Source organism: Arachis hypogaea, chromosome 7 (genome assembly GCF_003086295.3).
Source record: "Arachis hypogaea cultivar Tifrunner chromosome 7, arahy.Tifrunner.gnm2.J5K5, whole genome shotgun sequence".
Lineage (NCBI taxonomy): Eukaryota > Viridiplantae > Streptophyta > Magnoliopsida > Fabales > Fabaceae > Arachis > Arachis hypogaea.
Genome location: NC_092042.1, coordinates 16,556,666 through 16,572,485, shown reverse-complemented (window position 1 = coordinate 16,572,485; position 15,820 = coordinate 16,556,666). Strand labels below are relative to the sequence as shown.

At 33.8% G+C, this 15,820-nt stretch overlaps 1 protein-coding gene across 1 annotated transcript; it reads left to right on the top strand.

The window, feature by feature from the left end:
- The first annotated feature begins 1,107 nt into the window (after nt 1-1,107).
- LOC112702651 (cytochrome P450 714C2) lies at nt 1,108-4,081 on the top strand. The gene is made up of 5 exons (XM_025753780.3): nt 1,108-1,411; nt 1,532-1,758; nt 2,000-2,247; nt 2,660-3,017; nt 3,525-4,081. The coding sequence occupies exons 1-5, from the start codon at nt 1,108-1,110 to the stop codon at nt 3,948-3,950; spliced, it is 1,563 nt and encodes a 520-aa protein (XP_025609565.2). The 3' UTR covers nt 3,951-4,081.
- The last annotated feature ends 11,739 nt before the right edge of the window (nt 4,082-15,820 follow it).

Genomic DNA, 15,820 nt, shown 5'->3' with positions numbered 1-15,820 from the left:
ACCTTACAAACTGAAAAATTATGGCATGTGAATATATTGTTGGGTGTGTAACAAGTGAGTGAACAATTAACTAATGTGTGTGTAAGTGAAGGTGCAACAACTACAAAAGTAAGTGGATGTGTAACGTGCATTGTCGGAGAGAGTAAAAGAGAGCAACAAAAGGGTGTTATAATTTTTTATTTATTTATTTATTTTTTTTTTGAAATTGAGAGCTGGTAAATTTTTTACTTAGTAATAATATTCTTAAAATTGTTTAAAGATAAAAATTGTGTTTAGTTCTATTCTCTTTCTCATCTTAAAATTTTAATTGTGTTAGTCTATTTTATTACTCTAATACCCAAAATATTTGCTTATTTTTACTATTGAATTAACTATAATTCAGTATTTAAAAAATTCAGCCACAGACAAAATGTTCTTAAAAGAAGTTATCGATAATGATTTAAAAATACGATAAAAAGAATCAGTAAATATTATATTTTTTATAAATAACAAAAAAACTTTCATATTTAGTAAACGACTTATCTAATTGATCTAAATTTTTGTGGCAATATTTAAATAAATATTTAGAAGGTCTACAAAAAATTTAGAATAAAATTTGATCTCTAGATTTTTCTTTTCATTTTTCAAAACAATGTGATCTTTCACAATATTTTTTTAAAAATATCATTTAACAAAAAATTACCAAATTTTGAAGATAAAAATATCTTATTTTTCTAATAATGATTGCAAAAATTTGTATCAAAATTTGATCTCTAAATTCATTATTTCAAATATATATTTAATATCCAATTCTTTTTATCGCATTTTTAAATCTTTCAAAAACTTATTTATCGTTAGCATTTTTTGTGGGTTTTTTTATCAACTGTGTGAACTTTCGGTACCATTTTGACAGTTTACTCTTTACTGTTCATGCAATTCATGCAAGTTGTGTGAGTTTAATACCTTATAAAATTATTATTGTTATTTTAATTCTTTTTCCCCTACCAGTAACATATCCATCCTTAGTGAGCCATTTAAAGAAGAAATTCACTTCTCTTGTGGGAAAATGACCATAGAAATAAGATAGTAACTTAGATTTTCATGGCTAATACTACAAATCCTTTAACCATGCAGCTCTTATTTGATTCCGAGATTTTCACATGTATTGTATTATCGGTAGGCTCTTTTGTGTTGTTTCTCTTGTTAGTTTTGTACAATAGCCTAGTTGGGAAGCCAAAGAGACTTAGATCTAAGTTAATTAGGCAAGGTATAAATGGTCCACCTACAACTTTTATACTTGGAAATATTAGGGAAATAAAGAAGGCCAAGCAGCTTACAACTACTCCAAAATCTCATTCTCTACAACCCATTGATGTCCATGATTGTGCTTCACTTAACTTCCCTTTCATTGAGAAATGGAGGCAAAAATATGGTACTCAATTTATTTGAATTATTATTATTTATTTCCTCTTATTATTTATGTTTTCATCTCTGTTCCTTGCCTCTATTATGTCCTAGAACAGCTTTTAAGCTAAATTATTTGAGAAAACAGGTAAATTGTTCATGTTTTCTCTTGGGAACACACAAATATTGTTTGTGGACAAACCTGAGATAATAAGAGACATTATTACATGTACATCCTTGGACTTGGGAAAGCCTTCATATCAGAGGAGAGAGTTAGGACCATTGCTTGGTAAGGGAATCATAACATCAAATGGAACCATATGGGCAAACCAAAGAAAGATCCTAGCTCCAGAGCTATACATGGAAAAGGTTAAGGTATATTAATAAACCACAAATTGTTCTTCATTATCTCTACAGCGTGTTTAGTTTGCGTTTTCATTTTCAGTATTTTTTGCTTTTAAAATTTTACGAGAAAAATAAGTGAAAATTGAATATTGAAAATGAAAACGCAAACGAAACTTAGCCTAAGTTTTTAAGTTTGATTTGTGTTGGTATATATTTTTATAAATTAATTTGGCCTCTTAGCTTGCTTTATGTTTTCAAATGTTCTCCAAAGGGAATGATGACTATAATCGGGGAGTCTGCTATTTCTTTGGTAAACTCATGGAGTAATAGAATAGAGGCAAAGGGTGGAAGTGCAAATATAAAAGTTGATAAGTACTTTAGAAAATTTTCTGGGGATGTTATTTCAAGAGCATGCTTTGGTAGCAATTTTTCCAAGGGAGAAGAAATTTTCTCAAAACTTGGAGCTCTCCAAGAGGTCATGTCCAAGAATGCTATGGCTACATGGATTCCAGGAATGAGGTAAGAAATAGTTTATTGGATACTCATATTCATATCATAGATGCAAAAATTAATTATTTTTACCAAGACTATGAAAATTGAACCAATAATTAAACAGGTAAAATTAAAAGTTCAAAGGTTTAAAGTTCAATTAAGATACAAATGGAGTTAAATCAAATATAATAAAATTATTTATTTTAAAAGATAACGACTAAAAAATTAGACAGATTGATCAATTTACTGATCTTGTGGTAAGCTTTTGGTTAATCCGATTGAACCGCCCAATTTTATCTAATTCTTAAAACCATAATTTTTACTTATACGATAATATATAATTGAATATTCATGTAAAAAAAATTATTCTACTAATATTTTCTGGGAGAAAATTGAATATATATTTTATGACTAATTGATGATGATTTATATGTTATAGATACCTTCCAACAAAGAACAACAGAGAAGCAAAAGCACTAGAAAAGGAAGTGAGAAACTGTATACTCCAAGTGGTGAAGAAGAGAAAGGAATCAGGTGATGATGAGAAAGACATGTTGCAAATGGTTCTTGAAGCTACCAAAGACAGTAAACTGAGTGAAGAGGGCATTGAAAACTTCATTGTTGATAACTGCAAGAATATATACTTGGCAGGTTATGAGACCACTGCAGTCTCTGCTGCATGGTGCCTCCTTTTGTTGGCCTCAAATCAAAAGTGGCAAGATCTCGTTCGAGCTGAGGCACTCCAAATTTGCAAGGGTAAAGTCCCAGATTCTAACATGCTAAGTAAGATGAAACAGGTATATGTGAATCACTAAGCAGTTTGTTTTTTTTTATGTTTTTGTTTTCTAATTTTTTAATATTTTTGGTTTTAAAATTTGTAAAAGAATTATATAATAGGAGTAAAAATAAATAAATAAAACTTTGGTTTTAATACATTAAGGCAAAAAATATTTATATATTAGCAAAAATAATTACTTTCATATTCAACGCGTGAATGTTTATTCAAAGAAATAGACATGATTTAACGACTATGTAAAATAATTTACATTACTGTCAATTTATCAAAATTAAACTTAATTTTAAAAGTCAAAATAATAAAATTTTCAATTAACAAAGATTTCAGACCTAACTTTAGTTGATCAAATATTAGTTTCAAAAAATAACTAAGTTGGTTTTCTAAAATTCTAAAAAGTAAAAATATTGGAAATGAAAAAAAAAAAAAAACTGTATCCTTAATGTTTTCTCATGACATCAAGGAATTTAATTTGTCACTAATTGTAACTTACATTTGTTTTTGTTGGCAGTTAACAATGGTTATTCATGAAACATTACGCCTTTACTCCCCAATACCTGTTATTTCAAGGGAAGCCTTAAAGGATATGAAATTTGGTAACCTTAATGTTCCAAAAGGTGTAATAATTTGGGCAATGACATTAACCTCACATACAGATACAGATATATGGGGACTTGATGCCTACAAATTCAAGCCAGAAAGGTTTGCAAATGGAGTTAGTGGTGCATGCAAATTGCCACACATGTATATGCCCTTTGGAATGGGACCAAGAGTTTGTCTTGGAAGAGATTTGGCCATCACTGAACTCAAGATATTGTTAAGTCTCATTTTGTGTAATTTTTCCTTTTCCCTTTCCCCTGAATACATCCATTCACCTTCTCTTAAGTTGGTTGTGGAGCCTGAATTTGGAGTAGACTTATTAGTTAAAAAGCTTTGAATTGTTCCTTAATTAGTTTGTTGATTAAAGGAACTAATAAAATATATAGAGTTAGTGCCACTTGGATATGGTAATGTATGTTATTAGGTAAAATATTGAATTTCATTCTTGTTTATATATATAGTTACATACATGATAGGCTTAGTTAATTTTGTCTATCTCTATAATTTTAATAAAAAATTTTTATAATTCAAAATTTTATAATTTAATTTTTATATATTAAATAAAAATTTTCATTTTTTATGCCTTTTCTAACCATTTTATAATGAATTATTGTAGAATAGTCTAAAAAAATATTTTAGGATTATTATATTTACCAAAAGATAATTATTAGTAAGGGCCAATTAACAAATTTTATATAGTATAAAGATTTAATTAAATTTAAAATTGTAAATATAAGGAATTAATATAAAATTTAGTAAAATTATAAGCATCAATAAAAAGAATTAAATTTAAATTATATAAGCATTTTTTGTAAAAATATATATATTTTATCCTTAATCTCTTTGCTACTAAAAATAAATAAAGATCGACCCAAATCAACTCGATATTTAAATGAAATAGATGCTCACCAGATGCGTGGTCTACAATGATGCAACTCTTGCAGGAGACATAGCCACGCACAGTCGATGCCCTTATCGTAACGGGTCAAGTTCAAGTGAGCATATCCTATTACATAGTTAGTTATGTTATAATTTTCTAAAAATCAATATGTTCGTCATGATTAATTTAGTCGTTTTTCTGTAAGATGTATTATCGTGGTTGGTGCTGTGTAGTATCTTAATTATTCAATAATTATTGTTATAACATTATGATGGTTTCAGTGGCTAAGAGAAGGGGGGTTGAATCTTAGCCCCCTTTTTCTTGATTATACTTTCTGGTCTTTGAGGAGACTTTTCTGTTTTTGTCTCGTCCCTAGCCACGAGATTTTTTACTTTTGTCTCGTCACTTGACACAAGACATTTTCGATTTTAGCTCCTGTGCAGCAGAAACAGAAATGAAGAAGTAGAGAGAGAAGATTACACCCAGATATATCCTGGTTCAGCTGCTAAGTGCAATGCAGCCTACATCCAGTCTCCATCACAACAATGATGGAATTTCACTATAATCATCCAGATTACAAATTGTAAAGTGCTAACCCAACTTACAAGGGAATTCCCACAAAATCATGAAACACAATGTAGATAAACAAAGGAACTCTAAGGACATCTATGGCTTTTTCTTTTAATTTTGCACTCTCTGCCTTTTTCCGCTCTATGGCTTTTTCATACAAACCTCACTGTTTGCCTTTTTCCATGAGACTCAAGACATGACAAAATTAAACAGAAAAATTACAAAACAGAATACATTGAAGGAGAAGAAAATCTGTAAGCTTAGGTAGCTGTGAGACTTCTGTGCCTTGCACTCTCAAGCTTTCTCCTTGAATCAAACCGTGACTGTTCACCCCTTTTATAGAGAAGTGAAGCCTTCACAGTTCAAACAAAAACCAAGCTTAACTTCTTTTCCTTCAAAACAGATCCGGTTCGGCCACACAGAGAGAAGAGGTAACTCATGCAAAACCCAACATGCAAATACCTCTAGTTCTTCCTTGGTCATCACTCTTCATCAATCCGAGCGCTCCATCCTTGGCTTGCTCTCCAAGATGGATTTCTGACCCTTGATGCTTCATGATGATGATGGCTTCATCTGCTCCAATCTCTGCCTCTTCTATCACTTCGCCACTCTAGCTACTTCCTGTGGTGGTTGAGCAGAATCAGAGACAAGCCATGCCTCCAAGAATCTCCTCCTTGCTGGCCGAATCTCCTTCTTTCTTTTTGAGTATGAAGGATCCGAGATTACCTCACCAAATCTTACCACTTTTGGTGATAATCTCAAACACAGCATACTTTTATTTTGTTATGTTTTCTTGCCATCATTAGCTTGATGGTCTTGATGCATGCAGCTCCTTCTTTCTTTTGGTATCTGAACATAGCTTCCATTGTTTCCTGGACATTGACAGAAGAGGAAAAAGAAAAGATGAGATAGAATGAAGAATAAAAACAATTAATTGAAATGAAACAAATTAAATGGATTGTTTTTACTTCCTTTGCTTGAGTAGCGTGTTACATTGATCAAATCAATCATGTCACTCATACTCTCTCTCTCTCATTTATGTTTTCAATGCTTGCAGATTAAATTTTGAAATCCATTCCTCAATGAGAAATGAAATCCGTTGGAAAGCATAGGGCCAATTTGCTTTCTTTCATTATGTTTCGGACCAAGCATTGGATCTTTGGTTTGATATGGGCTTAATGTTGAAGTTTAATAAAAACTGGCCCATTTGTTTCATCCATCATTCATATGGCAATTGATAACATTTACTTTCCTGATGAGTTGTTTTTCGGCTTATGCACGAGGGCATATAGCAAAGCATGTTCAACTTGGGCTTGTGATAACAATGGATTAGTTTGGCCCAAGTGACATAATAATCAATTTATCCATACTCATCTATCAAACCAAAGCTAAATATAATTGGGCTTGTACCAGAATTATTTTTCGGCCCAAATAAACCCTGCACAGCAAAATTAATGTAATTAACATATATAGATCAAAATTAGATTAATAATTTTGCTGTTAATAATGTTTGATCATCATCAATTTAATTTATAGTTTTCCAAACTCATCAATCTCCCCCTTGATGACAAACATTATTAAAAAATTGAAAAGGAAAGAAATTAAAAGATTGAGTAAAGAATACTTCCTTTAAATTTGAATTTCTCTCCCTTTCAAATTGTCACATGGCTCCCCCTTAATATATGCCATTTTTATCAAGGGAAACTTTATACATGTAACAATTTAATCAAGCTTTAAGTAACAATGTTATTTAGCATTTTCATTCCATGAAGCTAAATGCTTGATCTATGAGTAGTTTAAATTGATAATCAAAACTTATTTGACATCATAAACTTATTTTCTGCTCAATGCACACAACATAATCAAACAGAAATAATTTTTGCTGTTCAAATTAAAAAAATATTTTCCAACAAATCAGAGCAATCATAGTTATGGTAGGAAAAATATTTTTCAAGCAAGATATAATCTTTCCAAATACAGCAACTATTTCCATTAAAAATTAAGAGAACTGCCAAAAATAAGTCCAACATTAAGCATTTTATCAAGGTAATTTAAATGTATCATAAACACAGTAAACACATTTTACCAAGATAAAAATCAAATGATGGTAGCAGTGTATTCAAAGCAGATGCATCATTCAAAAACATGATCACAATTAAAACAGATACATCAATCAAGCATCAATCCTCTTTAACATGGGTGATCATGAATTCTCAAGAGAAAATTTCAACCCCTGTTTTTCAATTTCAATTTTTTTATTTTTCTCCCCCTTTTGTCATCAAAGGGTCACCTGCAAACAGTTTTGATATAGCAAGCAAAATATTCAAAATATAGTCAAACACATCAGAGTATCACAGAGTATCTCAGAGTTATAAGAATATCCAACCCAACAAAATAAAGTACCAGATTGAGCCTACTTAAGCCAATATCCTACACTTAAAACAGAGAATTAATCATCAGACAAATTGAGATCAGAATCTCCTTCATCATCTTCATTATCAACTCCCAAATCATTCTCCAAGTTTTCCAGCATTAGACCCACTCTATCTTTGCATCTCATCCATGCCTTTTCAGTTTCATATGCCAGTTTTCGTGCAGCCTTATGAGATTGCACCATGACTTCTGACATATTTGAAAATTATGTGAGAATTTCTTTGATGGACTTGGCGGTTTTAGAGGACTCAGGTCTGCCCTCAAACTCGCTTTCTGAAGCCATGGATTTCTTGCTTTTGGTTCCTTTCACTGCTCCGCCTCCTTTGACCATTGACACTTTGTTCTCTACTTTCTCATTCAAAAGGTCAACTTTAAAGAATTCAAAGATACTGGTTAAGAACATACCATAGGGAAGATTTGCCTTTTTGGTGCTCCTGACCGAGTCCCACATGTGGCGAATCATAATATAACCAAAAGAAATGGGAGTAAATGTAACAAGTGCAAATAAGATGAGGGAATCAGAATATGTTACTCTGTTGTGAGACCCACTTTGAGGAGTGAGGATGTGGGTGATGATCCTGTGGAGCAATGAATTGGTGGAGCCTAAAGCCTTGTGAGTAGGAATATTTCCATCCAAGCCTAAGAGATGCTCACATATGTGTTGAAGAACCACGGTATGAGTGACACTGATTTGTGAGTCCCACCGTTCGGCCATGTATGCTCTCGGTCCTTCATCCTTGTATCCCAAGGCAGTTCCAATGGTGGCAGTGTTAAGAGTAATGTGAACTCTTTTCACATATGAATGGATGGTGCCATCAATAAGACACATGTTGGCGTAGAATTCACGAACCAGACCTGGATAAACTGGTTTCTGGATTTGAAGCAGAAGAGTCCATTGAAGCAGTTCGAAGAGTGGGGAGACATTTACTCCCTTGTTTACGAGATTCTTAAGGTTGACAAGGTACATCAAACAGAGATGACGCTTTTGTATGACCTCCTTGTGGAATTCATAGGAAGTGTAAGAGTTGAATCTAGCAGGATCGAAGTGGGAGTGATTCTTTGCAAATTTATTTTTGAACTCCAAGGATTCCAGATTTGTCGGTTCCATGGTGTTGTTTAGAGTGAAGCCCTTTGATTTCTGACCACTCTTCCCGGGTGTGGCTTTCTTCGGTGATGGTGGTGGTGATGTGATGGGTGAAGTGTGAGATGATTCTTCCTCAACACTTGGCTCCTTGTTTTTGCCTCGGCCTGAGCTTTTCTGGGCAATCACTTTCTATCTCATGGTGGAAGTGCGTTTGGATGGTGGAGAATGAGAAGATGAAGATGTAGAATGAATGTGGATATGAGTGTGGGTTTGTGGAGAGGGAGTCTTCTGAGAAAGCCGAATGCGTTCACTTTTTCTAGAGGCCATTTTCTTCTTCATGATGAAGAGAAGATATGGAGTTGGAAGAAGAGGAAAGGACCAAAGAGTGTGGAGAGTGGAGAGAGGTTAGTGGTGCATTAAATGTTGATTGGAAAGGGAAGTTAATGATCAACATGGCGCGGTTATTAACCAAGGGGTTTTGAAAAAGTGGTTTCCTAGAATCAAGGGATTAGATGGAGAGAGGGATTTGATTTGACAATAACCACTTCCAATAGGATTTGACATGACAATAAAAAGATCTTGATCATCATAAAATGAGGGATCAATAAAAAATTCAAGGTGGGGTTAAAGAGATTTAGTGGGGCCCATGAGGAATGACGTCTGCGCAGCCTCCCCCTTAATTACAGCTTCTCCATCATGCTTGAAATTTATCTCGTCCATTCCTACGAGATAAAACTGAGCAGAGTTAGAATTTCACAGATTTTCAACAAAGCTTAAATCAAACATTCCCAAGCTCTTTCTTAGAGAACAGAATCTGTCTTCACAGAGGGGTTTTGTAAAAATGTCAGCAAGTTGATCTTCAGATTTTACAAATTGAATATCAATAGTACCCTTTTGCACATGTTCTCTAATAAAATGATATTTGATTTCAATGTGCTTTGTTCTTGAGTGCAAAACAGGATTTTTTGAAATATTTATTGCACTCATGTTATCACAAAATAGTGGTATACTATTGATCTTTAATTTGTAATCTTCCAACTGCGTTTTTAACCAAATTAATTGTGAACAACAAGCAGATGCGGATATATATTCAGCTTCAGCTGTGGATAGAGCAACTGTGGCTTGTTTCTTGCTTGACCACATGTTGAGTGAGCTTCCAAGGAAACAACACATGCCGGACGTGCTTCTTCTATCCACTCTATTTCCTGCATAATCTGCATCACAAAATCCAACTGCACAAAAATCATCAGATTTTGGATACCACAAGCCATAATCACATGTTCTCTTAATATATCTAATGATGCGTTTAACAGCCGAAAGATGGGATTCTTTTGGGTGAGATTGAAATCTTGAACATACACCCACACTTTGAACAATATCCGGTCTAGAGGAGGTAAGATACATTAATGAACCAATCATTCCCCTATACCGTGTTTCATCCACATCTTTGCCATTATCATCCTTTTCAAGTTTATTGTTTGGATGCATTGGTGTTCCCATTGGTTTAGAATTTTCTAGACCAAATTTTTTGATAAGTTCTTTTGCATACTTTTCTTGGTGAATAAAAGTACCACTAGGAGTTTGTTTAATTTGGAGACCAAGAAAGAAAGTAAGCTCTCCCATTAAACTCATCTCAAACTCACTAGTCATGAGTTTTTCAAACTCTTCACACAAGGATTCATTGGCCGAACCAAACACAATGTCATCCACATAAACTTGAACTAGAAGAATATCATCATTAGATGCTTTAATAAATAAAGTCGTATCCGTGGTACCCCTTTGAAATTGATTTTCTAATAGGAAGGCACTAAGCCTTTCATACCAAGCTCTTGGAGCTTGCCTAAGGCCATAAAGAGCCTTTGAAAGTTTGAAAACATGATTTGAAAAATCTTTATGTTCAAAACTGGGGGGTTGTGCCACATACACTTCTTTATCAATAAAGCCATTAAGGAAAGCACATTTGACATCCATTTGAAACATTTTGAAACCCTTATGGGCAGCATAGGCAAGAAGCAACCTAATTGCTTCCATTCTAGCTACCGGAGCAAAAGACTCATCAAAATCTATTCCCTCTTCTTGATCGTAACCTTGGGCCACTAATCTAGCCTTGTTACGAACAACTTGTCCATCCTCACCAAGTTTATTTTTAAACACCCACTTAGTACCCGTAACTTTCTTACCATCCAGATGAGGTACTAATGTCCAAACCTCATTTTTGTCGAATTGAGCGAGTTTCTCTTGCATGGCCTTGACCCATGATGGATCTTCAAGAGCTTCCTTCACATTATTGGGCTCCATTTGTGACAAAAATGCAAAGTCGCTTAGTTCGGATTGTCTTTTGGTTGAGGATCTTGTTGTCACTCCTTGGGAGGAATCACCAATGATGAAGTCATGAGGATAACCCCTCATAGACTTCCATTCTCTAGGCTTCCTTTGTGGTGTTGAACTTTGATGAGTTTCTGCTGGTCTCACTGTTTTAGTTTCTCGTGCTGGCTTAGGAGACAAAATGGAAATGTCTCCTCCAATCTGACGAGACAATTCTGGACTGGCAGATTCTTCAATTTGGACAGACTTGAGATTTTCTTTGCTTGTTCCAGCTCCTTCACAATCTGAATCACTATCTATCACAGTACTGGGAATTAAGTTATAATCACAAAAAGTAACATGTATGGATTCCTCTATGGTTCTATGTTCTTTAAGGTAAATTCTATAGGCTTTGCTAGTGGTGGAATATCCAACAAACATTCCTTCATAAGATTTTGGATCAAACTTACCAAGATTTTCTTTGTTGTTAAGCACAAAACATTTGCATCCAAAAACATGAAAGTACTTAAGATTTAGAGGGGTTCCTTTCCATAGCTCATAAGGAGTTCTTTTCAACTATTTTCTAATTATTGTCCTATTCAAAATATAACATGCTGTATTTACAACTTCAACCCATAGAAATTTAGGAACTTCATTCTCACATAACATAGCCCTAGTCATTTCTTGAAGGCTTCTATTCCTTCTTTCAACAACCCCATTTTGTTGAGGTGTTCTAGGGCATAAAAAATTATGAGAAATTCCAAAATCATCACAGAATTTTTCAAAGTCTTGGTTTTCAAATTCTTTTCCGTGATCACTTCTCAAATGAGCTACTTTTAAATCTTTTTCATTTTGAATTTTCTTGCAAAGGGTTGAGAAAGCATGGAAAGCATCATTTTTATGAGCAAGAAAAAGTACCCAACCAAATCTAGAGTAATCATCTACCACTACCAAACCATAATGTTTACCTCCTAGACTTTGTGTTCTAGTTGGACCAAAAAGATCAATGTGTAACATCTCTAATGGCCTTTTGCTTGAAATTTCATCTTTTGGTTTAAAAGAGGATTTGACTTGTTTGCCTAATTGACAAGCATCACAAGTAAGATCCTTATCAAATTTAATTTTAGGAATTCCTCTAACCAGATTTTTCTTCACTAGCTTAGAAATTTGGTACATGCTAGCATGACCCAACTTTCTATGCCATAACCATTTTTCAGAGTCAAGAGATGTAAAACATGTTACATTTTGTTCTTTCAAGTCCTCAAGAGTTAATCCATACACATTGTTGCATCTCTTGGCATCAAAAAGAATATCCCCAATTTTTTCACAAACAACCAAGCATACAAATTTTCTAAAAATTACTTCAAATCCTAAATCACACAATTGACTTACACTAAGTAAATTATGTTTCAAACCATTAACAAGAAGAACATCATTTATACAAGATGAAAAGTTTTTACCAACTTTTCCAACAGCCACTATCTTTCCTTTTCCATCATCACCGAAAGTGACAAGTCCTCCATCATATTCATCAAGCTTTATGAAGAAGGTTGTCTTTCCGGTCATATGCCTAGAGCATCCGCTGTCCATATACCACATATTTTCCTTCCTCTTGGATGCTAGGCATACCTACAAAATAAGCTCAAGTGACCTTAGGTATCCAAATTTTCTTGGATCCTTTCACGTTAAACCATCTCTTATGTCCCAAATCATTGTAATAAAAAACAACCTTGTAAACTTTATCACCAATCATTCTTTCACCAAAGAAACATTGAACTGGAAAATGACCACTTCGGTTACACAATCTACAAAACCTTGGAGTTGCTGTTTTGTTAAAGTAGGTAGGATCTTGAAACCTTGTGTCATTGGATGAAGAAGCTTTATCTTTAAAGGAAGGTTTCCCATCAGATTTATAAAATCTCAAACCAGCTTTATCAAAGAGTGGTTTTTGACTAGCCAAAATTTGATTTAAATTTTCAGAACTTTGAGTAAATTTGGCTAAGTCATGTTCAAGACTTTTGACCCTTTTTAGCAACTCTTCATTTTCCTTAAAACAGTTTACATATGCAACTACAGAGTGATCACTTTCACAACTTCTAAGTTGAGCTTTCAACTGCTTATTTTCTTCCACAAGATCACAAGCAGTTTCAGCCTCCCTTAGCTTTTCTTTGAGAAAATCATTTTCAGCTTTAAGAACGAAAATTTGTTGTTCAAGATCTTGATTATCAGTGAGAAAACATCTTATTTTTTCATAAAGATGATCTATCATAAGATGAAGGTCTTCAGTGTCAGGATTTTGAAAAAATACATGATCTACATGATTTGCCATGAGACAAGGCTGTGACTTGGTCTCAGATTCTTCATCACTGTCTGAGTCATTTTCCAAGTCTTCCCATGATGCCATTAAACCCTTCTTCTTCCCTCATTTTTTCTTCTCCTCCCTTTTTAACTTAGGACAATCAGATTTGTAATGCCCCATTTCCTTGCAGTTGAAACAAGTCACTTTGCTAAGGTCTTTCTTCATTTTCCTTGAGCTGCTGTCTTTGCCTTTGAACTTCACCATTTTCCTGAATTTTTTGACAAACAACACAAATTCATTTTCAGATGAGTTATCACTTGATTCATCATCCAGAGGGTTAGTTACAGAAGAAAAAAGCAATTCCTTTCTTTTTTTACTCCTTTTTTAAATAAGTGTTTTCAAAAGCAAGAAGGTTTCCTCTCAAATCATCAAGTGTCATGGAATCAAGATTACTGCTCTCAGAAATAATTAAAGCTTTTGTTTCCCACTCTTTAGTGAGACATCTCAGCACTCTTCTCACAAGCACAGAATCAGAATGTGTTACTCCAAGAGCATCCAAGCCAACAGTGATGGTGTTGAACCGTTCGAACAGTTCATCAATGGATTCTCCTTCCTTCATTGTAAACATTTCATATTCCCTGTTTAACATGTCTATCCGAGTCTTCTTTACAATGGTGGTTCCTTCATGAATGATTTGTAATTTATCCCAGATTTCCTTTGCCGTTGTGCATCGTGATACCCGTCGGTACTCCTCGAAGCTGATAGCACAGTTGAGTAGATTTATGGCCTTGGCATTTAGCTCCACTTCCTTCCTATCTTCCTCTATCCAGCTTGCTTCTGGTTTAAGAGTGACTACTCCTTCAGCACTAGTGTTAGTAGGAAACTGTGGTCCTTCTAGGATGATCTTCCAAAGCCTGTAGTCTACTGCTTGCACAAAGATCTTCATTTTCTCTTTCCAATAGGTATATTTTTTCCATTGAAAGGAGGTGGTCTGTTGCTTGATTGCCCTTCTGTGAGATTGCACGATACCAGATTTGAGCCACTGCTTTCTGCCATGAGGATCTTTTCTCCAAGCTGCAAAGCTTGATCTCTTTGAGACCAAGCTCTGATACCAATTGATGGTTTCAGTGGCTAAGAGAAGGGGGGTTGAATCTTAGCCCCCTTTTTCTTGATTACACTTTCTAGTCTTTGAGGAGACTTTTCTGTTTTTGTCTCGTCCCTAGCCACGAGACTTTTTACTTTTGTCTCGTCACTTGGCATGAGACATTTTCGATTTAGCTCCTGTGCAGCAGAAACAGAAATGAAGAAGTAGAGAGAGAAGATTACACCCAGATATATCCTGGTTCAGCTGCTAAGTGCAATGCAGCCTACATCCAGTCTCCATCACAACAATGATGAAATTTCACTATAATCATCCAGATTACAAACTGTAAAGTGCTAACCCAACTTACAAGAGAATTCCCACAGAATCATGAAACACAACATAGATGAACAAAGGAACTCTAAGGACATCTATGGCTTTTTCTTTTAATTTTGCACTCTCTGTCTTTTTTCGCTCTATGGCTTTTTCATACAAACTAGGGGTGTTCGCGGTGCGGTTTGGTTCGGTTTTTTAGAGAAAAGTCATCCGATCCAATTGTTTAATTAATATGCAGTTCGGTTTGGTTCCGTTTTTTTATTAAGACCATCCGAACCAAACCAAACCAATTAAATTTTGTTTGGTTTGGTTCGGTTTGTTCGATTTTTCAATCAATTTAAAAAAATACCATGAGGAACTGGCACAGCACCAATCCATCATCATAACACAAAATCTCTTTCATGACCATTTATATGCTATTTTTTGTTTTTGTATCCTGTAAATTTCTACAGATTTTTAAACAATAAGAAAGGAATTTTCCTAAACAAATACATTGAACAATCAGAAATAATTTTCCTAAACAAATACATTGAATAGTGAACCACAGAACCAATTTCCCTAAACAAATACATTGAACAATCAAAAGCAATTTCCCTAATCAAATAAATATACACATTCATAAGCTAAAACCCCCAAATACAACAATTAGAACCTAGAACCTTAACACTAAAAAACACACCTTCTTTAACAATCAGAACCTAGAACCCTAACAATTAGAAATAATACACATTCATAAGCTAAAACCCCCAAATACAACAAACTGCATAAACAAATACAACAATCGACAACAATTAACAATTTCAAGATATACTGAACATAGAACATAAATTAGTCAAACAAAAGCAGAAATTCAAACAAATCCACTCAGTTGCAACATTCATGACTATTTGAGATACCATGAGAGTCGGCCAGAGCTACAGATAAACAAGGAGATATACTTGGGAGTTCGAGGATATATGCATTAAAAATCAAAATTGGAAACAAAGAATCATATAAAAGTTTAACAGAAGCAGCAGAACAACAAAATAAAATAAGTTCAACAAATAATCAATAACATTTCCAAAAAATCAACAATAAATACTCAATACTTACAAGGATAACTTGCAAAAACATATGTAACTTACTTTGATATTAATTATTTCTAATAATATTTTAATCCATATATACATAATTAGAACTGAACATATATTTTCGATCAATCTAAAATACTCTATCATTCA